Source organism: Miniopterus schreibersii (assembly GCF_964146895.1).
Source record: "Miniopterus schreibersii genome assembly, chromosome: 2".
Lineage (NCBI taxonomy): Eukaryota > Metazoa > Chordata > Mammalia > Chiroptera > Miniopteridae > Miniopterus > Miniopterus schreibersii.
The window spans coordinates 55,656,021-55,683,336 of record NC_138102.1 but is presented as its reverse complement, the minus strand read 5'-3'; the positions used below and the strand labels follow the sequence as shown (position 1 = coordinate 55,683,336).

Genomic DNA, 27,316 nt, shown 5'->3' with positions numbered 1-27,316 from the left:
TTTGCTTTCTGAAATTTTCAGTGACTCATGGTCAACAGTAGTTCAAAACTATTAAATGGAAAATTCCAGAAATAAGCAATTCATACATTTAAATTGTGTGCCATTCTGGGTAACCTGATGAAATCATGCACCTTCCTGCTAGTTCCACCCTGGGAGTGAATCATTCCATTTTATAGCATATCCATACTGTCTATACTACCAGCCACTAAGTAGCAATCTGGGTTATCAGACTCTTTATCACAAAAAGAGAGAGAGGAAGAGGGGGAGAGAGAGAGAGAGAGAGAGATCAGACAGAAAGAGACCACATTCACATACTGTAATTACAGTATATTATTATAATTGTTCTATTTTATTATTAGTTATTAATCTCTTACTGAGTCAAATTCATAAATTAAAATTTATCATAGGTATGTATATATAGGAAAAAACATGGCTGGTTACTACCCTCAGTTTCAGGTATTGACTGTGAGTCTTGAAATGTATTCCCTGCAGATAACGGGAGGTTACTGTAACAATAATCACATATTTTAAAAGAGCAATATTTCACAATCCTGGTCGAAACACAATCAGGAAGAAAACAAGGGAATGTGAAAAACAACTGAACCAAGTTATATTTCCAACTCCCATTAACACATGCTGTAACCCTTTAAGACCTCATGCACCCTCATTAAGCCTGGGATTCCTCTTTTGCAAAATAAAGAGATTTAATTAATCTTTAAAGTTCTTTCCCAGTGTGCACTGCATTGTGTACCCATTGCCCAAAGCAAAGTCTCTTTCCCCCTCATCCTCATTTATACTCCCTTGGCCCACCTCCACCCACCCCCGCCCCCTTTACCCTCCCATGAACAATTACTCTTTGTTTTAAAAGGACACCTTTTTACTCAGGAAAAAAAAAAAAAAAAGCAACAGGTACTATTTCAAAAGTGAACTTTGTAGACATTTTGGAAATGTATAAAACAGGCCTAATTCACAATTCTCCCATGTTATAGTTCATGTCTATATATTGATTGGTCACCTAAACAATACCTGTTAAAGATTTAATCATTTGAAATGATATGAAACAAATAAAAAGACAAGCATGAGGTTAATGTATATTAAATAAAAGAATAAATATGACTATATATATTAAATTAAATATACATTTATAATGAAAAATTGAGTGTAAGTGAATAATCACAAAATCCAAATCTTAGGCCAAATGCACAAAAAGTAAGAATGATTAGAAATGCCCACAAGAGGAATAAACACATACTGTTAATTCAACTGTCAGAAATAAAAATTAATTCTGTCTGAATTTGTAATTCTGACTTTCCTAGGCAGAATCATATTACCCTTTATTTGCTCCCGTTAGCCTCTCCAACTAAACTCTGAGAAATGTCAGAACAATAGGATCTTCGGCATCCACAAGACCTAATATAGATCCTAATTCATCAATGGTTGATACAATCCTTCAGGAAGACGTAGCAGGCAGCAGGATGTGTGAGCATTCTGCTGGGCACTAGGAGCACAGTAGCGAAAAAATTAGTAATGTTTTGTGCTCTGCTGGCTCCTTGCAGAGAGAAAGAAGACTTGAACCCGGAGCTACACATGCACAGCATGCAATGGTGGAGAAGTGAGAGGCGTGGTCAGAGCCTCTAAGAGGCTTCAGGGGCAGGGAGGTGGTGTTGCCGGGCCGGTGTGGAGTCTAGGAAGCATCCCTGAAGGCAGTAGCTTCAATGATGAGACTAAAAGGATGGGTAAGTAAAGCAGGAAGAGGGGCAAATGTCTCTGTTAGGGGGAGAAAGATGTGAGGCTTTCAGGAAATCAAAAAAATTTCAGTGCAATAAAAGCACAGGGAACGAAGGGGAAACGTGATTGGATGTAAAGGGTGTGGAAGGGAGATGCCAAGCTGACTCTCCCTTCATTATATACTAAGGAGGATACTGGATTGGACAGATTGTGGGTACCACGGGGAGGGAGCACTGGACGAAGACAGGTTTGCAGGGGTGGGGAAGGGGGGATCCTTTCTATTTTGTGTACTGACTTTGACGTCCCTGTGAGACAGCCAATAAAAGTTAAATATTATCTGGAGCTCTTAACAGATGACTGAATGGGCTGAGAAGATACTTTTTAAAGTTGTCAAAATATATGTTGATCCATTTAGATGGATGATGGTTGTTTAGGGCAAGAAAATAAAAAGACACTGGGACTTGCCTAAAGAAAGCCATCATGTGACATATCTGACTGCGCACAGTGGGTGTAGATGTTACCCACACATACAGAAGGGTTTTTGGAGGATACTTATTGACTGGTCCAAAACATTGCTCAATGAGTATTTAAACATACCATGTCTACTCTATATATTTTCAGAAATCTTACAAAAAACTTAAAAATAAGATAAATTTTTCAAACTCCAACACAAATCAGGACATATAAATAAATCTGTAAGACTCAAGGTATGAGAGAGTTAATCACCATGCAGTTCAGCTCCTAAAGCAAGTTACTGTGTTGTAATCTTTGGATATTTATTCTACATTCATAACATCTCCTCCAAACTCATAAATTTTGAGTTAGTTATCAGAAGTATCAGCAATGAAAAATTTATCCTTGTATACTATGAACTGATATATCTTACTTATCCAGATAATCAAGATAGCCTGGCCAGGGTGGCTCAGCAGTTGAGCATCTGCCTCGGATCCAGGAGATCTCGGTTAGATCCCAGGTTAGGGCACATGCCCGGGTTGCGGGCTCAATCCTTAGTGGAGGCTCGCAGGAGGCAGCCGATCAATGACTCATCATTGATGTTTCTATTTATCTCTCTCCCTCTCCCTTCCTCTCTCTGAAACCAATAGAAATATATTATTTAAAAAAAAGATAAGATATTTAGGGCCCCTCCTCTATAGTTTTACAGAAATCATGGCACTAAATGCCACCCAGGCAATGTTTAGTCATACCTGAGGTGCTTATAGGAGTAATTACTTGGCACTTGAGCTGTATTGAAGTGCCTGACTGCTAGGTAACTGACTCTCAGGCCACGCCTGGCATTTTTTAATTGTCAAAATGTTACAAATAAATAAATACATGACAAGCATGAATAAATGTGAGTTTCCTTTGTCTGTCCTAATTAAGTTGCGTTTATTTTAAAATAGAGAGTAATCTCATTTATGGCTGCATTGGGAGCAAGGAAGAGTGCAAAGAGTATCGTAACACCTGGGCTCAGGGGCGCTGAGAGAGAGACAGCTAAGCGAGCGAGAGGCTGCATTTGTGTCGTTTCTCAACTGTGAAGCAGCAAGTGCTCATGGCTCCCAAAATGCCTGACAGGCCATTTCACAAATCAGCAATGCGTTCTGGGTTTTTCTTCCTTGCTTTTCCATTTGTGTGCTTAGACTCAGAATTTAACTAAATACAGTCTTTTTCCTTTGATTTATTTTATTCAAAGTTAATTTTGTTCTGTTTGTTAGCTTCCAAATATATGAATTTAGTTTTTATGGTTAAAAAACTTCAAAGGGCTAAATGAGCTTATTTGGTGGAATTAGAGTAGCAAAAGTGGTCTCTTTGCTGTCGTATTTTAAGACTTGGGTAGTTCAACTGCAGGTGAAATAACTTTTTAGCAACTAATACATAGAAATACAGATTCAAGTACTGTATTTTTTTAAATTGCATTTGATAAAAATCATAATATCTAATTAAAATAATGAATATTAGTTAAGAGTTTTATTGAAAACTAGCTGTGCATTAAACAATTTTAAGGAAGTTATTAAATTTAAGTATAAATATGCAAAAAGTAGAAAATTACTGATTATTCACATTAAACTTGAGGAACATCATTTCAATTGACAAGCTGAATGAATGAATGAAGATTTCATATTACAATTAAACAAAAGCAATAAATAACCTCATAATCATTTATATTTGGCTTAAAGTTACTATATATACTTGTTCAAATGTTTTGTTTCCTTAATTATAAAGCTATTTGGATAGGTTTTCTATGTTTCCAACTGACAGCATTCTGAATAGTAAAAAGAAGGCAATTTATTATTAAAAATTTTCCTCAGAGTAAGAGGATCACACTAGAAAGAGAATTCTCAGTATTTCAACCTCATACAGCAAGATTTTATCCATATTAAAGTGTATATTTGAATATATGTGAATTTTAAAAATTCAAATAATAATAACTGTAGCCTTATTGATGACCAAAATATTTCTGATAGCAAACTTATAAAATATATATTATGTCAACTATGCAAATATTTTTCTTCAACGCCTAAACATTTCTTAATATTAATGATAAATCTCCCATTTAGGTGCAAGACTATATTGTCTATAATTTTTCTTAGATTAAGTTCTGACCATCTTGAGAATTCTGTGGACACCAGATAATTTATATATCTCATCTACCTGGAGATCAATGTGCTCTCTTAGACCACTTTGGACATTAGCTAAATCAGAGCATGAGTAACCAACCCTTATGTGGTTACTCATGTGGTTGTATGAGTAACCACACAAACCAGGGCTGATGTTTACATTGGCCTTTCTAAGGTTACTGGCTCTGATCAAGAGCACTACTTTTGTTGGGAATGTGTTAATATGTGTATGCAATTTTTAAAAAATAGATGCAAGAGAAATATATGATTTTAATAATATTATATTGTACACACACATATAATTTGGCTGAAATCCACACAACTCTTAAAAAATAAAGTTTCTTTGTACATTTACAATTGCATTAATCTTGTAAATCTAAGGAGATGCCTCAAAATAACATAGAGTTCAAGACTTAGGATTTAAAAAAAATAAATACCATGGTTTTCAGGTAAAATATACAATAGGCAAATAACATTCTCTAGGAATGTTTCAAGTTTCTGATATTTACCTACTGCATATATGATACTTAAACAGATGGGTTTCCTTTTCACTAAACCAAGAATGACACATTTGAAACTGATTAAGTAACACAATGTCAAAAAACATCCCCAACATGGTTGAGCTTAAAATGCAAAATAAAAGCAATTGGGAGAATTATTGCAGTTAATCATTTTAGGCTTCTGTTTGAAGAATCATCTTCATTTAAAACAGAAAACAAATGCTCTTTTTACTATTCTGTATTCATGAAGTTAGATTCACTATACTGTCTAGAATAGATGTTAGACTAAATGTTACCCTCAAATTTTGTCATTTCCTCAAAGGGTGGTCTTGGCAATATATATATGGAGCTCCTCTGAGTGTACAACACAATTCCCTTTAGTATTCTAATATATGATTTTGCTCAGCAGATTTGTGTTATTAAAATGTATATAATAACATACAAAACATTTGGAAAATCCATTTAGGACTAAACAATCTTATATTTGACTAGTCTATTTTGCATGTTCCTGGCAGTAACTGTCACAAAACAAGAAGAAATTTTCAAATGTTACAGACTCCCTAGCTGATTAACTTATGATTTTATTTATATAGAATAGAACTTATAAATCCTTCCTGCATTAAATCGGGCTTCTAGCATTCAATAAAATACATTTGCTGTGTCTAAGATTAAATCATACATTGTTTAAAATTAATTATTCCTTTTTAATTGCATTGTATAAACAGAAATGACCTGTTAATTTAAAGAAAATCTATCAGCACAAAATGAATTCACTCATATAAACAAGCAAGATGAACTTGACCTTGTTTGAACTTGTTTTGATGTGGCCCAGATGGTAGGCTACATGCTTGAATAGCAGGCTAAAGCTGAGGAAAAACTCATATAGCAAGATCTAGATTTATAGCCTTTTGCAAATTCCTACCTTGTATTGTCCTTTCAGCATCTGTTCTGCCACCAGTGCGGTCAGCTTCTATCTCTGGGGTCAGGGAGTCTAAAAGCACAGAAAGGTAAGAGTGACACACATTTCATTTGATTTCTATTGTCCTTAAAAACAACAACAACAATGACTTCTAACTCTGGTGCTGAATTAAAATTATCTAAATCTTTCTCATCTTTTAAAGGTTGAACAGAGACTATAACCATAAGAATTATCAAAAGATTTGTCTGAATAGATAAATAACACAAATTTACTCATAAAAGTGGACAGGGGTTGGGAAGTTCTCAGATTACTATTTTATCATGTTTCAGTAGAGACAGATTTGGTTAAACAGAGAAGCGATGTCAGGTCCCAGATACTGGAGTTAAGTAACAAACAGTGGAAGCACCTATGAAATAATGCATTTCCCCCAACACATATGACTATTCTTTACACCAACCTATCAGCAAGGAGCACAGTTTAATGAATGACAGGACATAGAAATAGACAAAACCACAAACACATGTCTAAATCGTCTTTTGAGCATACAAAACAGAAGTAGTTAGCCACACATAAAGATGCACCCTCTTACCATTTAAGACCCTGAGGCCATCTGTGGAAGCTGCCTGCTTTAGTGTTTGCTCTGCTTGTTCGCGCCGTTTTGTCTCAAATTCGAGTGCTTCCTGCAATTTTCTCTTTGCCTTCTTCTCCTTCTTTAGCCTCTTTTGAACTATGGCTAAAAAAGAGAGTGGACATGATTTTTTTATTAAGTTTGTGCAATGATCAAACTTATAAATGATCTGTATTTCTTATAATATCCCCCCCCCCCCCTCGCACCTACTGCATTGGATCTATGCAGAGGAAGTCCAAAAAACGCCACATTTACCTAAAATAAATCCCAGTAAAATGTCCAAGAAGGCCAATTTTTACTTAGCCTTGAACTACATTGCATTGTAAGAATGGCTTTAATTGTCATTTGTTAGAGACAGATTTAATGGGAAACTAATTTTAGTAAATATTTGAATTCTCTGATAAAGGAAGCCTAATTAAAGGAATGTTGGGGCTTAGACTCTGCCCTTGAATCAGAATAGTACAGAGTAGTTTAGAATAGTGCAAACATTTATAAGTATGCCTCCTATCTATGAAGCAGCAATTTTGAGTAGTAAATAGGGCACTTCCCTTATGTTTTACAAAACAATGTTATACCAGCTAGATTTTTAATAATTTTCTTGAGATTTTAGGAAATGTAATAAGATTATTGTATATAAGGAGCTACATATTCTTAATTATTGTTAACATATATAAGCAGATTTTTTTTTGGTTGAAGCTATTATAAAATTATAATAATTATTAATAGTTACTTCATAGCAAATTGATATGCACTGTAACATACTTCAAGAAAGTTATACTTTTACTCACCAGGAATTTGGTGGAGTATAAAACCTCATAGCTAATAATATGCTACTGCTAACAATAATGTGCTATGGTATAAGAAAGTGGATTATGATACAAAAAGTTGATTATGAGACATTTTCTTTCCTGTTGGACAATTTAAATATTTCTATGCAACATGTCACCAATAAATAATAACAAATAAATGCTCTTCATAAAATTTATCTTAACTGTATTTTCAGCATAACTTTTAACTTATACAATATATACATAAAGTAAGCAATCAGCATATGGGAAGCATACAGATGTTTTTCTTTGAAGTAATTTTTTTGGATGGCTGTTAAACATTGTGGATTTAAATGTGACAGATTCAGTATGAGAAAATCCTTCTGGTAGAGTTAGTAATAAGGAACAATCATTCCAAGTGTACTATTTGATTTCTTACTACAGATTAAAGAAGAAAAACATTTCTTAAACAAGTATTTAGTCCATATATAAAATAGTGTAATATAGTTCAAGAAAGAATTTTAGTTTCAGTTTCTAATGTCCACATATCCCATTTATATAATTATTAATATTGTCAAGATGGCAAACCATGACCTTGTTGAACTTATTGTTGCTGGTATCATATATTAACAGAAACTGTACATTGGCTACAGTCTTATAGGGAAAACAAAACTGGTTTTATATAAATATGCTAATTTCTTTTATTTAATAGTGTGAAAATCGTGTGCTTATCTTAACAAAATCACTGGCCTCCCATTTCCTTTTCTAAAGACGATTGTTTATAAGTCTATTTGGAAAGAAACAGTAGGTTTTGAATTACTTATTTGGATTGTACACTCCCATGGCACTAAAAGCTCAATACCCAACGCCTTGCCGCTGACCGCTCACTGTTTCTTCCTGAGATTGAACCAAATGGGATTGCCATGCTCTCGCCTCAGGATAATACATTACTTCAACAGATACGTCCATAAGAGATAATTATTGACAGTTATTAGCTTTAATTTATTGTTCGAAATTAATTAAATGGGAGGTTCAGGGTGTGATTAGTGAAATGTTTTGCCCTCTAGTGGTTAAAGGAGTAAAACAGAGTAAACCTCCAACAGGTTTTAACCAATAAAACTCTTAAGGTCCCTCAAGTAACCAAAAGCTAATTTAGGAATTCAAGGATCTGCCTTTAAGTCTCGTCAAAAAAAAAAAAAAAAGATTTCCAAGTGCAAACAAAATCAAGACATAGCTACCTTATGGAGTATGGTTCCATATAATGAACTCTGACCAAATTTCATTATGCACTTAGAACATACCCCATTGTCAATGTTTGTCTTGTTTTTATTATTTTAGTACCTAAATCTACATGAAGCCACATTATTTAGAACTGTGCTATAGAACTGTACTATTGGGGTGGCAATTTCCCGAATCACTATCATCCCAGGAACCCACTAGCTATTGCATAGCAGCAATAGCTACTATGAAGACCTACAAAATCCTGCCAGTTTTAAAAGCAAACAGAACAATAATTTTTAAATGTCCATGTCAGACATATAAAAGGAGAATATGTGTAGTATTTATTATGGATTCTTATCGAATGAGAGAAAAAAAGCACTCTTTCTAGAATACTTAGGAGAAATTTATAGTTGAGGCAAAGGGGAAGTTGGTTGTAAACAAAATACTCTTCAATCTCATACATAAAATAAACACATATAAATGACCTTCAAAAATATGTATACAGACACTGTAAAGTATGTTAAAAGAAACAATTAATATATTGATAGTATTATTATTTTTACCCAATAAACATTCATGTTGGTTTCTACTCTAATGTGTACTTGACCTTGTTGGATGAAAATGAGGTGTTCAGGAGTATTATTATACAAACATTCGCCTTTGGTAATTCAGATATTCATCAGTCTTCAATTTCATTTGATAAATATCTTACTAAATCCATTTCACTTGAACAATCAGTACTTTCTATTTTAGCTTTATACTTTAACTCAAGTTTTTCAAAGGGCAACTGTGAATATGAACTTTTTCTTCTTGGCTGTCTGTCTTAAAATTATTAATTTGTTAAACTCATAAACAATAAAAATTATGTGATTAATGATATAAGGGATATATTCAATATCTTGAGGTATGAATGGAAGAGAAACTTTGTACATTGGAGATTAAGAAATACAATGAGCCCAGGATTCAAATTCTGCTTTGAACTTTAGCTACAAGTAAAGAACAAAAAGTATAGTCTCATAGTAAATCACCAAGCATAGTACTGTTATTTTAAATATCTTACGTAAAGTGTTAAACTTATTTGGAAGTTTGACAATACCTCTATTTTTCTGTTCCATAGCCAACTGCTTCTCAAGGGTTTCCCTCAGTTCTCGTTCCCTTAAAAAATCCATCTTCAGCTCTGTTTTTTCCAGTTGGACCTGTTTTTCTTGAGCTCTGGCATTATCTATGGCAACTTTCAAGAGCCCCTGTACAAAGAAGGTATTCAGAATTGTAATATTTTAGCACAAAGCACATTTCATTCATTACTTAAAAGCATTTTAAAAAAGAAAAACCCACTTATCAAATTCTTTCATTCTTGTGCATTCACTCTGAACTCCCTAAGACAAGCACTATAATTAAAGGACAGAATTTCTAAATCTAATAAAAATATTTTAGGAGGGCAATTATTTTTGGCACTCAGAATTAGTTGCTTCTAACTAGAATGTCTAAATCTAAAGCTAAATGAGGGCAGCACCCAAGCATGTCTAAAAAATAAGAACTGAGTTAGAAATTAGACCGAAACTCTTCTACAAGTAATTATCTGACATGGTTTGTGCAACCCCAAGTGTTCCTGGCAGTACCCATCTATCTCTTGGAGCTCATTCACCACCATTCCCTACTGAAATTATACTAGACAGAGTGGGCTTTATGTTTCTCAAGGCAACAATTTGTTTCTGCACCAGAGATTTTGCTCTTTCTGTTCCCTTCTTGAATGCTTTTCTTCCCAATTTTTGTATGGCTCCTGCCTTCATTTCATTTCACCTTCTCTCAGTCACCACTCAAGGAAGGCCTTTTCTTGCCATCCTATCTGAAATAGCCCTTCAAACACACCTTGTTATTCCCTTCTTAAAATTCTTCATAACATTTATTACATAATGTTGTCATTTATTTATGTGTCTCCTATTCTAAACTGTGAGCTCTCTGAGGCAGGGACATTTTCTCTCATTTGGTACTATGTTCTCAGGGCCCGGAGAGTGCCTATAATATAGCAGATTTTAAACATCTGATGAATAAATTTAGAATATTGGTACATTTTTCTTGAGATGTATAAGATATGTAAGTGATCTAAAACTTTATGATCTAAAACTTAGTGGCTTAATAGTGCATTATTTTTTAAAAAGTCACTTAAAATTGTTATGATAAATATAGAATAACTAGTTGGGGACTATTTGACAGTATGGTAGTTCATGAGCAAATGGTAAAAGCAGGGTTTATTTATTCAACTGATTATGGAATCTTAATATATGTATACTTTGGTTTACCATATGCTATTTTAAAATTTAATAATAAGCTGAGATTTTTGAAAATGAGATTATGAGGATATGTAAAACATATACAAAGCATGCTACATGTATTCTCTCCTAAGATGCTTTAAAAAATTATCAGTAAAAATAAAAGATAAAATTTCTATTTTTAGCAACTCAGGAATACAAAAAGCTATTTGAAAGTAGAAGATATTTTGCCTTGGTCCATGAACATCAGAGACTGACATTTTCTACTGCAATTATATATGAAATGGAAGTTGGTGTCATTTGTAGATCTACTCTATGATGTGACCCCTTTGCAGGAGGTAACATAAGCAACTTGAATCAGAAACTGCAATTCCACCTTCACTTAGCGCAAAAGAGATATTCCCTTTGTTCGGCCTACCAATGTAGCATTGTTATGAGCCATTTCTAGTCTCTTCAAGCACATATGAATTATTTCACATTTGCTATACCTGACCCCGAATTCCCTGGATTAATTATTGTGGTATGAAACAAGCTGAAGGATTTTTATGCCACAATTTGCCCCTCCTTACTCTTTTGTTTTTAACAATAAAACATAACTGCTAAGGAAACTGCCATCTTCACTCAATTCAGCATCATTCCAGTATATGTTTTTTCTTTATCAGGAACAAACAATTAGTAACAAATGAAAGAGATCATTACATCAAGTGCCCTTTTAGATCACCCCAATTAAAACTTTAGTTTAGCTGTATTTTAATTCTAAGATACCAAATTCTAATTTTCTGCTCTGATTGCTCTTGTTGACTTATCTTTGAAAGATGTACTCTCTGCAATGTCTAGAGATTATTTAGCAAGATGCCAATGTTGGCACCACTTAATGTGTTGATTGGTTGTATTATCAGTATCTGTTTAAAATAAATTACTATTAAACTATTATTGTCCTTGGCTGACAAAACACAATATTTTGGTGTTGTTTAAATATGAAACAATCATTAAGAATAAACATGTTGAATAACATTAAACTGCAACCCTAATTTGTGTTATTTTTATATTAATATTTCTTGTAAAGTATGAAGTTGCTAAGAGCATTTATGTTTATTGTTTCTTTTTGTTACAGTTGTTGCTAATGTAGCTAATGGTAATACATTACCTATTCCTGCTGATTATGTCTGAAAAATATTAGCTTTTAGGATCCAATACCCCCTAGGGACTACTTACAAGCTGTATAAAATTAAGTTTCATTTTTAGACTTTAAATCAGTGCACATCAGTAGGAGTCCAATGTGAACAAAAATCTGCACTAGAGCCAAACTGATGCATATGCAAAAATATGTTATTGCCCATGACAGCCCTGCTAGAAAACAATACAGAAAACAGATTAAATTTCAATGCAGCAGGGGCCTGGGAAAAGCTATAGCAAGTAGTGCTCCTAACATCTACAAATCATTAGGACACCATTTTAACTATCAGTGGTAATAGTTTCAGATTTGTGTTATTTCCGTAAATTTTCCAAGTAGATCATGTGCAAAAGGTCATGCTAAATGCTGGATCTCACATGAACATACAGTATGGAGCAAAATTCAGTGATGACAATGTGAGTTACAGTAAAAGATACAGGTGTATGATGTGAATTTTTCTACAAGGGGAGGTCAGTTCTCCTGATCTTGAAGTTGGACAATGACAATTCTAAAGAAATGCATTTCAAGCTTACTCTGTCACAGCAATTATAAGAGACAATGGTTGTTTATCCTCAAATTCCTTCCCATAAGTGAGGCATAGTGGTTGTTATAACACACAAATATTTTTGTTTTCTAAAATGATCTACCTTGTAAATTAAATTATTTTCATAATTTTTCAGAGAAAGAGTCTCTATTTCTTTTCAAAAGGGCACTGTAATTGATATAGCAATGTTTCAACTATTTCAATTGTAGCCTGGAAAGTACAAATCTCTGCTTGTATAAGAAAATCTAAAGTAATGCTGATATGAAAGAAACATTTTTAATATCCTAGTTAGATGACAGAGGAAAAGTTTACTCAGTCTGAGTTTGTATTTTAGATGAGTTTATTAGATAGTAAGGTTCCTTGAGTTTCAGTGAAACTCATATGGCAAAATTTGTGCTCAGTAATGTGTTAGTTCTTCTAATGAGAGTAAATACCCTAGTTGAAGGGGTTTTTAGCAATACTCATTTTAACTAAAACCTCTTAGAGATGAGAAAACCAAGGTCCGGCAGGATCAGGTGACTTGTCCAAGATCCCAAACTGATACTATTATAATCTGGTTATTATTTAACAGGAAAAGGAAGATTAGAAAATATAGGCACACCATCGATGCAGCTTTGCTGATTTAACACTCCCCAAGTCCGTCCCCTGCTGCTCACTGGGAGAAGGTGCAGGCCAACAGCAGCATGCCCAGTAAGGTCTGAGTGACGTGGGAGGGGGCCTGTCTGTCTGCCACTCACACCTGGGATGAGTCGGTGGCCAGAACAGGTGTGGCGGCTGCAAAGGCATGAAACCTGAATATTTAAACTTCTGAACAAAGGAGCTTCTCTTGCTCTCTCTGGTGCCTCAGGTTCCTGGCTTTCCTGTTGCAGGGGGTAGTTCCCCTGCACCCATATGGCTCAGGGCCACGTGGGGCCCAAACAATGGATTAATGGGCTTTCATTAGCCTGGATGCTGAACTAGACCCGGCTGCAATATGGAATGGAAACTCTGGACTCTGGCCTTGCTTTTGGCTTTGCTGAACTCCCAGTTGCACCTCTTTCAGGACAGGTTTAAGGGGCATGGGACTTTACAACCCGAGGAATGTAACTCCAGGCAAATAAAGTTTCTTTCCACATCTCATTCTCCCGTGGGGGCTTCTGAAAGTGCTCATTTCAGCAGTACCCCAAGAACTCCACTCCCGCTGAGTTCTGTGAGTTGCTCTAGCAAGGAACCTGAGGACTTGGTCACAGGACTTCTGATCTATAGCCAATTGGTCAGCTGCACAAGTTCAAAACTAGATTTTCAATTGGCATTAAAGTGGGGGCGAGGGCAGTCTTATGGGACTGATTCTCCAGGTAGAAAGTGTCAGAATTGAGTTAAATTGTAGGGCATCCACCTAGGGTTGTAGAATTACTTGGTGTGAAATAAACTACCACGCATTTGAAGACCAAAAATGTCATAAGTGAAGTATGTTGTAGTAGAGTATTTATGACATGAAATAGTAATATGGTATGTACTCCAGATTTTTAAGACCTTAATGCTATTCTCTTCATCATAGTAAACTGTCTTTTGAATATTGGCTGTATTTTACTGGGGTTTTTTATTATCTCTTTTTACAATTAGTAATGGCCATAAAAGGGAGAAGGTATAATACATAATTATGATTAAAGATAAAAAGATGTCATGCAAGAACAACATATCTGATCTCAGCCTACCCATATTTTGAAGCCAATGCTCTATTTTGTTGTTTTATCTTTTTGAAAAGTTTCCTCTTAACTCTTTTGTCTAACTCTATTTTAATTATAATTATGTATTAATAATGGAATTGAAAAAAGTTAATTTCTTTAGAATGTATAAAATATACCATTATTGGCCATGATATCAAAATATAAAGACTGGAAGATCAGAGAATCTCAGTCTTAGTGCTTAGACAAATTCTTTCTCATTTTCTTTCCTCAAACAGAGAAGTAGAGCATACTTCTTAAATACCACAGTTCGATTATGGGTATTTATTAAACCATAGTGAATCAATATGGGACAGCCACTTATTATTGTTTTAACTTTCTTTTAGGTCTCTCTTTTTAATTCTTTCATATAGGAAAGCTAGAGTGAACCAAACTCCTGTCATACATCCCCTTAATGCATCTATCTTTAATGCCAACTTCATTCCTAACTAAATTTTATATTCTCTATCCTTATTTTATATTTCTACTTTTTACTTATTTATCTCTTCTTATTTTAATATTTATAAGTCACTTTAAATAATTCCTGTAATAAGATAAACAATGTATATTATTTGTTCCCAAATCTATGTACGTATGGATCCTAGCTATGATTATTACACGAAAGCCCAGATTAAGAATACTGGGTAAAATTCTCATTTGAGTGCATTTAAATAGTAGTTAATGTTTGAAGGTGTCACATTTAGTAAACTGACACTAAATTTCCAGTTTCCTCACCTAAAATTTCATAAGGAGTTCTCCATGGACATGTTTGAACAAAAAAACCATATGGCCACATTTTAAAAAACACTGGCCACATTTTAAAAAACAAATAAAATTTCATATAAAATACAAAATTTAAAAATCCTGAAAAACAAAAACTAGAATGTATCATATCTCTCATTAAAGTGCAATTACTATCCTTTACTGTATATATCTTTATCCATTATTACTATTAATTTCTAAAACACTCAAGTTTCAAAGAGATAATAAAAGTCTGGTGCCATATATATACAGGTCTTCTTTTAAAGCACAAAAAAATAACATTTATAAAAATTCAATTTTTATAGTGTGTCATGGAAGGAACATCTGTAGTAACAATTATAAATTTTAAAATTGAGAATTATTAAATTATAGAATATCATGAACTTAAATTATTTAATATTAGAATTGCTCCTAAACAAATTATTCTGAAGGGCTTTTTGGGTCATTCATTCTAAGAAAAAATAGGATTTATGTCCATTAAATTTAAATATAACCTGAATGCCTTGGGTTTAATTAAAATAGCAAATATGCATATAAATCTTTGATTTCAGACATGAAATTGTACGATTTAAAAAATTAAACATTTTCAACTCAATTCTTTTTCATTGCTATCCTGATAAAATACCTCTAAAGGAAATATGGAGCTTTAAACTTACCAAAAATGTTACCATCTTGAAATAGAAAGCAGGGAGCCCACTGCATATAATTGAAATTACAGAGGAAATTGAGGTAGGCAGAATGTAATTAACAAAATTAGAATTTGGAGAGCAAACACATTTATACTGTATGCCCAATAATCCAGGGTCATGACTGTTTAAACATTCTATACAATTCTAAGGATATTACTATAACTCAATAAATGTGGCAATACTAAAAGAGCTAGTATCTGTGACCTTCTGTAAAACCATTACTAACCATAAATCCACTATACATGTATGTGTATATGTGTACATGTACACATGTGTTTTGTGTGTGTGTATGTGTGTGTATATAAAACTGTGCATGAAATTCAGTAAGATTTTTAATCATTATTTTACCTTGTGTACACATATGCACATGTTGATATACACATATATATTAAATACATACATATAAATATGTTATATCTACACCTATATTCATATTACAGATACGTAAAACTGTAGTGGATATAGTATATTTATGATAATGTATTCTTATTGTAGGTGTTCTAACAACACTATGATTCTAGATCGCTATGAATTTGAACTAGAAATAATGTGGTTTGTCTTGACTATCACTCTATCATCAACTTTTGCTAAAATATGTCTTCATGGCTGGCTGGAGTTTAGAAAGGATAGTATATTAAATCAAGAATACCTTCAATAAAATAAATAATGTCTAAATGTATACATTGTAAGACTAGGGTTTTCTTTTTTTTTTTAAAGAAATAGTTACAGTTTGAGGTGATGTATATATACCATTTCTTGTCTGGGTAGCACTGGTCAGGGGTGGGTGAATACTTCCAAATTGACAGTATTTGTTTTAGAGACGTGGTGTTCACACACAATAGAAGAGTCCACATGCAAACCCACTCTCCAGGTGAGCAAGCTGGTTTTATGCTGAAGAAAACCAGAAATGTTTTCTCTGCTAAAATTGAAATTAAATTACCACTTTCCTGGTTAAAGAGGTTTTAGTTAGTGAAGACACACACAACTGGATGGAGAATTTTAAGTAAATGCCTCACTTTCCTCTTTTTTTCTTTTTTCTTTTTTCACTTTATATGGAGTTGTATACATTTTAAAAATGAATTGTTCCCCTTTTGTCACAGTACAAATTTAAAAAATGTTGATAGATGTTTTCTAAAAGCATTTAATTTAACAGAAAAATTGTAAAAATCTACCTCATAGTAAAAATACTATGAGTTAAATTTAGAAGAAGTCTTATGTTTACTTTAAAATATAACCAACTATTTGGCCTTGATTAAAGTTAGGCTAGATTGATGATTTACTTCAATTACTGAGATATAAAACCTTAAAGTTGAATACAGTTCTGCAGACTCTAATTACATTAGTATTAAAAATGCCATATTAATAGATGAGAAGATATGTTACATTAAAGGCCTTCTGTTATGTCCTTGGAGAGGTAAATAAAATTAATTACATTTCTACTAGGAGAAAGTTTAATATGGGGGAAATGTGTGCAGAAAAATATCACTAAGGTTAGAGTGCTAGAGTAAAAATTAAATATATATATATATGTATATATATTACTAGCACAGTATCTGCAAGCACATTCTTACTAGTAGCTACTCCAAATATGGAGAAGTTGGCAAAAATCTCCATCTGGGGCCCACATGATCACTTCATGTGTGGGCAAGAAAATTATGCTTTCTTTTATCCCACACACTCTTATTATTTTGGCTCCATGCTCTATGTTATTGTTAACTGCAAGTATTTTTGATTCATAATGTACTGTACGTAAAATATACATCCTGAGGACTACATAGGAAATCCGTAGAAAGTTTTGTATGGCTTTTTGAAGTCTATTCTTTGAAGAAACTCTATTAACTGAAACAAATTTATTTATGAAAGAAAATATGTTTTTGGATTCTTTCATACTAGACATATTTAAATGACTAAACATATCATTTCCTCACTGGAAGTCCAACAGTTTAAAAATAACTAAATATTTATTAGAACTAGTGTGCCGTCATTTAGTAAATCGGACAAACTTAAACATTTAAATTCTTTCCATTAGTCAGCAGTAAGGAGAACATTTAGGCAACATAATTTTTAAAACGCCCAGGTCATTTTCATCTAAGTTTTTATTAAGACTTAATATACATATTTGTGTATTTCTAAACCAGTTTGATCAGTGCAGCAAGTTTAAAACCTTAAATTGCAAGAAAAAGTTCAACACCATGGTTCAGTCAGACTCATGAATGGATTAAACTGTAATAGTATGAATTTGGTAAAAACCTGCAACTGTGTTTTTATGTTCCTTTCTTTCAGATTGCAGAGAGGCCTACCTGTATGTTAGTCAGAAGGGTCTCTATGGAAGACAGTCCATCGGGAAACAGAAAAGGAGATGGAAAACCGGGAGGCAGTGGTTGTCCATGCCCAGTTAGAGAAAGTTTGTCAAGGCTGTCTCTTGCGGTTGGTGTGGAAAGCGGGGTCTCATCTGTATGTGATTGAAACAAAAATATAGAACAAGTTACGCTTGTCTGTTTTTATTAGACCTCAGTAATGGCTTCCCTAGTGGTTTCCAGAACATTTATTGCAAATTGGTTCCTGCTATCAGGAGAAAATGCTTTCTGCTGAATTTTCTTTAATGAAAAAGCTGTGGAGATACAACAAGATAACATTAATGAGTAACTTTATAAGCCTTTTAAATGCAGTCTTTAATGAGACTGAGTTTACAGTGCCATAGAATCTTTTTAAAACAAATATTATCTCATATATAGTTGTGATAATATATTCAGGCTGACTTTATGGGCACCTTCCCAATTATCTCACTTTAGTTTTTCTGTTTGTATTGACAATAGAAAATTTCTAGAGCTTCATATAAGAGAGATACTTTGTGTATTAGTATGTTTCTTTCTCAATTAACCCTTCCTTTATGTCAATGATTTGCTCAAATATATTCTTAAAAAAATCTACAAAAGAATGTATAAATAAAATCACTCCACATCTAAAAAGAAAAACTGGAATCAAATATAATAATTCTAAATTATAACTGAATTATTCAATATCATTAAAACTAAAGGTCTAATTCTTTTGAACTTGAACACTCTTTACCTTAATATAGAAAAACTAGTGTTTTATACATGAAAACATGTTCTAAAGAAAAAGTAAGATAATACAGCTTCCATAACAAATTAAAAAAACTAATATAAAACCCTCTAAGATAAATTGGTCTTTATTTTGTTTATTGAACACCTTCCATCATTTTAAGCAACTTAGAATAATTCTCCAATGTAGGTTATTTTTATTCTTACAGTGAAATCTTTTTATTCAGTTCTTTATTATTTAAATGTTTTAGTTCAATTTAACATAGATACAAATTATGGCTTATTTTAGTTCATTATATCACAGAGAAAATATTATTTATGGCAGAATTCTCAATTTTATAAATATTTTCTTATTTCACTCCAGGAAAACTAATCAGAGCAATGTATTTGCACAGCCCTGATAGTATCTCTCAATTTTGCAAGTGGCTAAAAACTTCAGCACACTTGCATTTATGCTTCTAATTTGATTCCACTGTTCTCCGCGATCATTCCTTTATTTTTCACCTAACCATACAACACATTTTCCAATTACCTCTCCCTAGGGCAGAAATACTATGGAAGTTGCCACACTTCGCTGTCTGTAACTCGTGTCAGAACAAGTTAAATTCATCTCCCACACCTTTCCACATTTCTAGTTAATGAACTAAAAGGGAAGAAAGGCTGGGGAGGGGAGCAATGGACACAAGGTCTTCTATTAACCACACTCCTCACTCACTCACTCACTCACTCACTCACTCACTCACTCACTCACTCACTCCTCTGCAGTTTCTCCTTCTAGTCTCTCCTCTGTTAACTTACTGACAGATGATCTAAGGCAGCAGGTACTAGAGGGAGAAATGGAGTGAGCAGCTGAAATAGGATTCATTGTGTTATTTTCTTTTTTTATTCCATTTGTCAACAGGGTTAAAGAAAGACAGCAGTGCATGGCTAATGTGATCAAGGTGATCTTGGACACCATTTACCTCACTGTCATAAATTACTCCTCCAGACCAAGGCTGCTAGTGTTTTCTCATAATATCTCTGAAAAAGCACTGGTTAAACATCTATGTGCATGTGAAATTGTTTAAGAATGAAAAGCAATATTTTTTGATCAGCACCACCTTAGCTGTCACATGCTAAGGAAAATGTGGCTTAATAGATCATGGAGATAATAATTGCTTGTCTCCTGAAGAAAGGCATAGAACCAGATGACCACCTGAGATCGCACTCAGCTTTAGCCTGCGACTCCACAATTCTTCAAGGTTGTCCAAGAAAAAAGCATCATACGTATGGGTACACACACATTCACATATACATGTTTAATTAGAAGTTCCATCATCCCCATGATTATTTAAACTTCAATACATTTATGCTTGACTATGTTTGCTTGTTGTGCGAATTAATTAATTAAATCATTCATGATACATGCATTCATGTAGCTAATATTTACTTAACATAAATAATGTACTAGACACTGGGGATAGAATGCTGAATAAAACAGAGTCTGCAAGCTTCAAGAAGCATTTCTAGAGTGACCAATCCCAATCATTAAACACTTAATTATATAGTTAGCAAAGCATTTTCTCTTCCAGCCTCATTCCATTGCTACTCATTTTTCCCCAGTATAAGATTAAAATTGTTCTGTGTTGAGGTGTGTGTGTGAGTGTGTGTGTGCATGCATGTTTCATCATGCACACACAAACCATTGCTTCAATGGAATGCTTGTATTGGTTCACATGCTTTCAGCTATATGTGAATAGATGATTATTATTTGGTATAAACTTACTTGATTGTATTCATTTATTTATCATTTTACATAGTAGAGATACTATATATGGTCACTTTAAGAAACAATCAAATTTAAGGCAGGGTGACTGCTTAAAAAATTTTAAAGGGTAATTCTTAAGATCAACATACATTTTTTAAAAGAAAACAAACTAATCAAAGATCAAACAAACAAAAGACAAATATTTAGGGGGCTTCAAGACCCTACTATCTTAGAAAAAGTTGTCATCTTGTGGCAATTAACATCATAGAAAGTCTCGTTTAGTCTTCCTACAAAGAGTAAAATTGAGAATATGGTTCTTACTTTTAAAATAAAAGTGACTTTTGATATCCTAAATGTTCTAAGAAGATTAAAGCAAAAGTTTGAGAGACCAGACAATGTGGAACAGAGTTTTGACATCACATAATCTCCATTGACTTCAAACAATGAATGATGATGAAGCACAAATTCACAAAACACCTTATTCCAATTTTGTATATTGTACATGTTTTTTAAACTTTTATCTTTAAAAGAAAGTTGGCTTGTCAGATGCTATGATCTTTGATTATAACATTTGACAATGTAATCTACTTTTTGTTCTTTAATATTTTGCTCCTAAATAATGTTAAACTTATGGAAAAGTTGCAAGAATTGTGCAAGTAATTCCTTTATACCCTGTAGCCGGTTGAGTGGTAGGCCCTCAAAATATATGTCCATGTCTAATCCCTGGAATCTAGTAATGCTTGCTTATTTGTAAAACAAGGTTTCACAGATGTAACTAAGTTAAGGATCTTGAGATAGAGAGATCATCCTGGTTTTAGGATGCACCCTAAATCCAACAACAAGTGTTTTTAAAAGAGGAAATCAGAGGGAGATTTGAGAGAGACAGGGGGGTCCACAGAGATGATGAGGAGGCAAAGAGACAACAGAAACAGAGATCAAAATTTTGCAGCCACAGCCAAAGAATACTGACAACCACCAGAAGCTAGAAGGGGTAAAGAATAGATTCTCTTTCATAGCCTCTTGGAGATAAGCTCGTTCCTGCTGACACCCTGATTTTATACTCCTGGTCTCCAGAACTGTGAGAAAATAAATTTCCATTGCTTTAAGCCACCAAGATTGTGGGCATTTGTTACAACCACCCTAGGAAACTATTTCAACACTTTACCTTAAATCACCAATTTTTACATTTTGCCACATTTGCTTTTAAATTATCTTTGTCTTCTCTCTGCCTCTCTTGTTCTGTGTGTATGTAGGTATGAACCATCTTCCCTTTTCAGTCCTTAAGACTTCACTGCACATTTCACAAGTGCAACGGCATAATCATCCACAATATAAAATTAACAAGAATCACATACATAGAATATTATTATTTAATCAATAGTCCACATTCCATTTTTCATTATCTGTGAGATGTTTTAGTGTAAAGAGTTAAGTAATACATAAATATTTTAATTTACAGGACAAGTACTTGGGGACTATTTTTTCTGGGCTTGTAGTAGGCATGTAGTAGCCCTAATAGGGCCCCTCATGATTCCTCCCAACTATTATGCGTACTCTGTTCAGAACTTCCCCCTTAGGCTGAGTTAGACCTCACAAAGAGAGTAAACCAAATGTGATGGGATGTCCTTGCTGAGATTCGGTTATAAAAAGTGAGTAGTTTCCAAATCTCTTTCCCTCTCTTTCTCTTGCATTTCTTGTCCCTGTGGAAGCCAACTGTCAGGTCATGAGACAGCTCTGTGAAGGTACTCATGACAAGTGACTGAGGCCTGTCCAAACCCATGTGATTTGGCCCGAGAGCAGATTCCCCCTGCACAGCTGAGCCTTTAGTTTTGTGTTTTTTTTTTAATTTTTTAATTAAATGTAGTGGAGTGGCATTGGTTAATAAACTTATGTTTCAACTTTACAATTCTGTAATGCATCATTTGTATATTGCATTGTGTGTTTACCACCCAAAGTCAGATCTCCTTCTGCCACCATATATTTGCTTCCCTTTTTCCTTCACTCCCCACCAGTCCATTTCTCTTTGGTAACCAACATTCTGTTGTCTGTGTCTACGAGTGTTTGTTTGTTTGCCTGGTTTGTTGATTTGTTACTTGAACTCATATAGTCCACATATGAGTGAAATTGTATAGTTCTTGACTTTTTCCATCTGAATTTTTTTGCTTAGCATGACATTCTCAAGATGCATCCATGTTGTCACAAGTGGCAGTATTTCATCTTTTCTTAGGTCTGAGTTCTATTCCATTGTACATATGCACTATGTTTTCTTTTTGTCCCAACTGAGCCTTTAAATGAACTGCAGCCCCAGCTGCCAGCATAACTGCAACTTCATGAGAGGACTTAAACCAGAGGCACCCAGTTAATTTGCACCCAGATTCTTGATCCATGGAAACTGTGAGATTATATATGTTTACTTGTTTAAGCTACTACATTTTGGTGTAATTTATTACACAATTGTAGAAAACTAAAACAATATGTAACAATTTTTTAATACTTTGGTATATATTAAAGAAATGACTTCATATCCAGTTAATTTCAGCTACTTTGGAAATGTAACAACTTCAAGCTTCAATTTTCTCATTTTTAAAAAACCAGCAGGTTGAATGAGACAAATTTTAGTATCACTCAAATCTATAATTCCACATTCTCTATTATTTCTTATAAAAATTCCTAAAAATTATTTAAGTGGAGATCTCATCAATATTGACTAATGAGTGGTAATGAGTCTCTTTGAAATAAGAAATGTCATTATACTCTTAATTACACATTCCAAAGAATTATGAATATCTAAGTGATATTTGAAAAAGAATGATTCACACTAACACAAAATTTCAGAGCAAGTTATTGATGACTTAGGTTTACAAACTTAATTTTATGAGAATCCTTAAATCATCTTGTTTCATTTTATTAAATTAGAAAATACTTCAGTTTTCTATACGACAAGCATTCCCAACACCTGGAATGGCAAATTAAGTGCAGTGAAAGGTGCATCGATCTGGGAATAAAGTTAGCATTTTGAAAGCTGCATTAACTAGGGTACTATTCTTTTTTGCTAAGTATTCCACGTCATATGGGAATAGTAGTTATGTCAGTGCTCAAGAGTTCTAATTATTTGTAAATTCCAAAGTAAGAATGATTGTTAACTTTAAAACATTTTTGCATTTTAATTTAGTTACAGGAAACTACAGTGGTTTTCATAAGAAAAACAGGACAGCACATATCACAATCTAATAAATAATTTCTAGACAAATATCTACTGATTAACATATTAATAATTACATAATAAATATAGTGGTGGTTATAACAATGTGTAATCTGTTAACATCAATTAGAATAATAGATAATATAAAGAAAAAGCATAAATGGGAGAAAAGAAAATAGTCTTAAAAATCCAAAATCAATGAAGTATAAAAGAATATTATTTCATTCTTCTCATCACTTCATTTCAGGATTTTACTCGTTTTTAAAGCCACTTATCAATAAATGGCTATCAGTAAGATTGATGACTCTGTAAAACAAGCTTTTCCCTTCAATCTTATCACACATAACAATTTAGCAGGATATCCTAAGGAACAATGTTTTAAAAAAAAAAATGGGCCTCTACTTTAAAATGTTTTCTTTCCTGTTAATAAAATCAAATTCAGTTGTTATATTCATAACTAATCCCTTTGGATTTGAATTATATATTCTCTTTCAAATTTGTGTGTGTATGTGTGTGTGTGTATGTTTTTGTCTCTGATGCAGTTTATTACATCAAAAGACCTACTAAGAAGATCAGGAAATGGTCACGTAATTTTCTCCCGTTCTATTTTCATCTTTTCACAAAATAAGGAATTCCAAAATATACATTAACATTTATTTGCATGACTTTCATGTATCTATTCCAATTCTTATAAAATCCTCAGGGGTTTCATGGGCTAAAGCTTATTTTTTATGTTTAATTTTAAACCTATTTTTCAAACTCTGGACTCAAAATTACTCAGAAATTTTTATAAAATTGTCACCATAATGTGCTACAGCTACCACATTGAATGTGATAACTGGAAAAATGAAAGCAAACCAGGGTAGATTCAGAAAGTGTGAGTTCAAGTTCTGGCTTACCAAGTACTAGCAAACAATAGAGCAAAGAATCCTTCTCTGATGTTCTGTGAAACTCATTTGACTTATTTATTAAAGAGATGATTACGGACTCATAGAATTATACTTATATCCACTTAGATTATTTATGGAAAACTGCTTTGTAAAATGTAAAATGCTAATAAATGTAAAGTATTAATAATTTAAAAGCTAATTAAATTTATAACAAATTTCCTTTTGCAAACTTGGGCTTCAATGTGCCAATCCTGGTCTTGCACAGATCATCTGGTTTCTATTATTTATCTCTGAAGCTTGTGATAATAAAGTATATTGATAATCAAATTATTGCTATATATTACTACAGTTACCTATATAAACTAATTTTGAGTTATCAGTTAACAGGTAAAGTTAATTATAGGATTAAGGAGAAAGGGCAAGATTATTAATTACTTTATCAATTTCTCTTCAGGCAGCAGGACCTAAAGAAAATGGGTAAGTTGACTTACATAAAAACAAACTGGTACAGATTTTGGAAAAATGGACTGTGAAGAGTGTAAAAACACTTCAGAGGTTTCATGGATCTCCTTAAATAAAGCAATGTTAGAACTCCGAATTTTGAGTTTTGGTGAATGAAGGAAAATCTTTAATATGGAAAGGAGAACACTTGTAAGTGCCTCCTGCTGGAGGTGTGCTAAAAATATACCAAACTCACAGGTCTATCTAATTTAATGAATAAAGTATTTATTACACACATATGCAATTTTCTCCTTTATCTACGGTTCTTAACTTTGGGATACTTTACCTCTGAGTTGATGATGAAAGTTAGGGGCTGTGCCTTACAAGAAGAAATAGTCTCAGCTCCCTAACATAGAGGAAGGACTTATTAATTTCTGTTGAAAGAATATGTGAATGAGATGAGAAGAGGCAAAGGCCAGAGGAGTGCAAAATGCAGAAATAAGAAGGATATGGTAGTCTCTGCTCACCCTGAGGTTACACCACATTCCTGATAGCAAAACTAAAAATGCTTTCTATTGGAAAACCACAGTATTGATTACAAGGCAATTTCACAGACATTATCTTGGGTTAGAAGGAAGCTCTAGGAAGAGGATTTTTAAAATGTATGCAATTATAATCTCAATCATGTTAGGTGCCAAAAGATTGATTCCAATGGCACCAAGTGCTTATTTAGAAAAAGAAGAGATTATATTTAGCCCATGCAAGTTGAGAGGAGAGTAAAAAAGAAAACTAAAATCCTCATGGCAAAGGGCATTGGATATTGGGGAAAATTTACACATGGGGTAACAGCTCAAGGAAAACAGGACCCCAAAGTGCCCTAGAAAAATTTTGTATTTTTAAAGAGAAAGCCTATTTCCTACCATTATTCTCAAAATACAATCTTTAAATTCTGGCCATTCTGCCATTTATATTTTGAACATCTATGCATGAGGGGAACTCTAAATCAAGCTATATATTGAATATTTTCAGACATTGCCTTGGCAGCAAACTCATCACTGCCCTTGGCACCTAAGAAGATGGAACTAAAGTATACAGATATCTGTGAATATTTTTTTCCCTCCCACCACTTGGAATTGCTTGGCAAAAGTGGAATGACACTAATCATTAAACACACACACACACACAAACACACACGCATTGATTTATCTTTCAAACATTTTGGGTGGCTTGTTTCTCAAGTCATAAGTCATAAGTGTTTATGAAAGAGCTGGTGTGTAGCTTAGACCGAAAAGATCCACTTAACTGACCTTTCTGTCTTTGCCACGGCCCTGTAGATTTAACCTCGCTGCTGATATTACAAGTGAGTCTGGGAAAGCATTTACTGAAAGCTGCATAACAGACACGGTTCTATTTACTAGGTTGATGTTTTGCATATCTGCACAGTAGGGCCATTAAGGGTTCTAAGAGCACAAAGGAAACAATCATAACATTTGTTTTTAGATGACTGACTCAGGACATGTACACCAGGCTTTATATAGAAACTGTTTTTGTTTTATTAAGGGACTGTTTGCCTGTTAGTGATAACATCATTAAAAATAAATGAAAGGGGGCTGGTAAAATGCTTCCCCAAAGCAGAAACCTAATTAAAGGTGATATGCCTGCTATGAGGGTTTTTTTTTTTAAGGACTCAAAAATAGAACAAGGTTAGTTCTTTCTTATTTTATAAAGCCCAAAGAAGACCTCACAGTAAAACATCACTTCTGATCTAATTTTCTATTTCTGTGTACTTTAATAATCTACTTTACAGTCTGTGCTTGCCCATGGAAAGTGAACTACTTTTGTTCTTACAGATAGCTTCATCATGTCAGAGTGCATGAAAAGAAAATCTGATGGTTCAGCTCAAACAAAAAATGCACTCTCCGTTTAAAGCAAATTGTGTAGGTTGTAATATATGCAGTAATAGTCATTGAAGTAATGCACACACAAACATTTCACAGTCCTAAAAGACCACTTTTGAGAGCCTGAGTTAATGGTAAAAAAACATTTCCAAATCATAGTTTATAATTTCAGAGAGGGAGAGAGAGAAAAAAAAAGTAGACCCTTTCATTTTAAGGGGTGGAGTTACTCTAATTTCATGGATGGTGGAAAAAGCAGGAAACTGCATTCCCTTGATAACTCTGCCCTTATTGTGCTGTGACCTTGGCCAATTTACTTAAATTTACATCTGCCAAAAATGAGTTTCTGAAATGTGCTTTGAGAATTTTCAGGGGGCGGGGGAAAGGAGTTGTCACATAAATCCAAGGCCTTTTCAAAATTAATATTACTTTGGAAGCAAAGAGAAATTGAGGAGAAACACTGGGCACCCTCACAGGGTGCCATAGTTTGCTATCTTGATTTCTTGTCACTTCTGCACACTTCGGTTTCATTTATGAGTCTCCAAACTGAAAATGAACT

General features: G+C 33.5%; 1 protein-coding gene across 2 annotated transcripts in view; it reads right to left on the bottom strand.

The window, feature by feature from the left end:
- The window catches only part of DACH1 (dachshund family transcription factor 1), a gene marked incomplete at its 3' end in the record, with an annotated part of 393,322 nt that overhangs the window by 26,061 nt on the left and 339,945 nt on the right, over positions 1-27,316 (bottom strand). The window contains exons 7-10 of one of the 2 annotated variants that reach the window (XM_081129137.1): positions 17,821-17,972; positions 9,475-9,622; positions 6,352-6,495; positions 5,766-5,834 (exon numbers count right to left, since the gene is read on the bottom strand). In XM_081129137.1, the coding sequence (XP_080985263.1) occupies positions 5,766-5,834; positions 6,352-6,495; positions 9,475-9,622; positions 17,821-17,972 (513 nt within the window). Of the gene's footprint in view, positions 1-5,721; positions 5,835-6,351; positions 6,496-9,474; positions 9,623-17,820; positions 17,973-27,316 lie in introns of those variants that run through there. The other variant, XM_081129136.1, reaches the window with a different exon arrangement.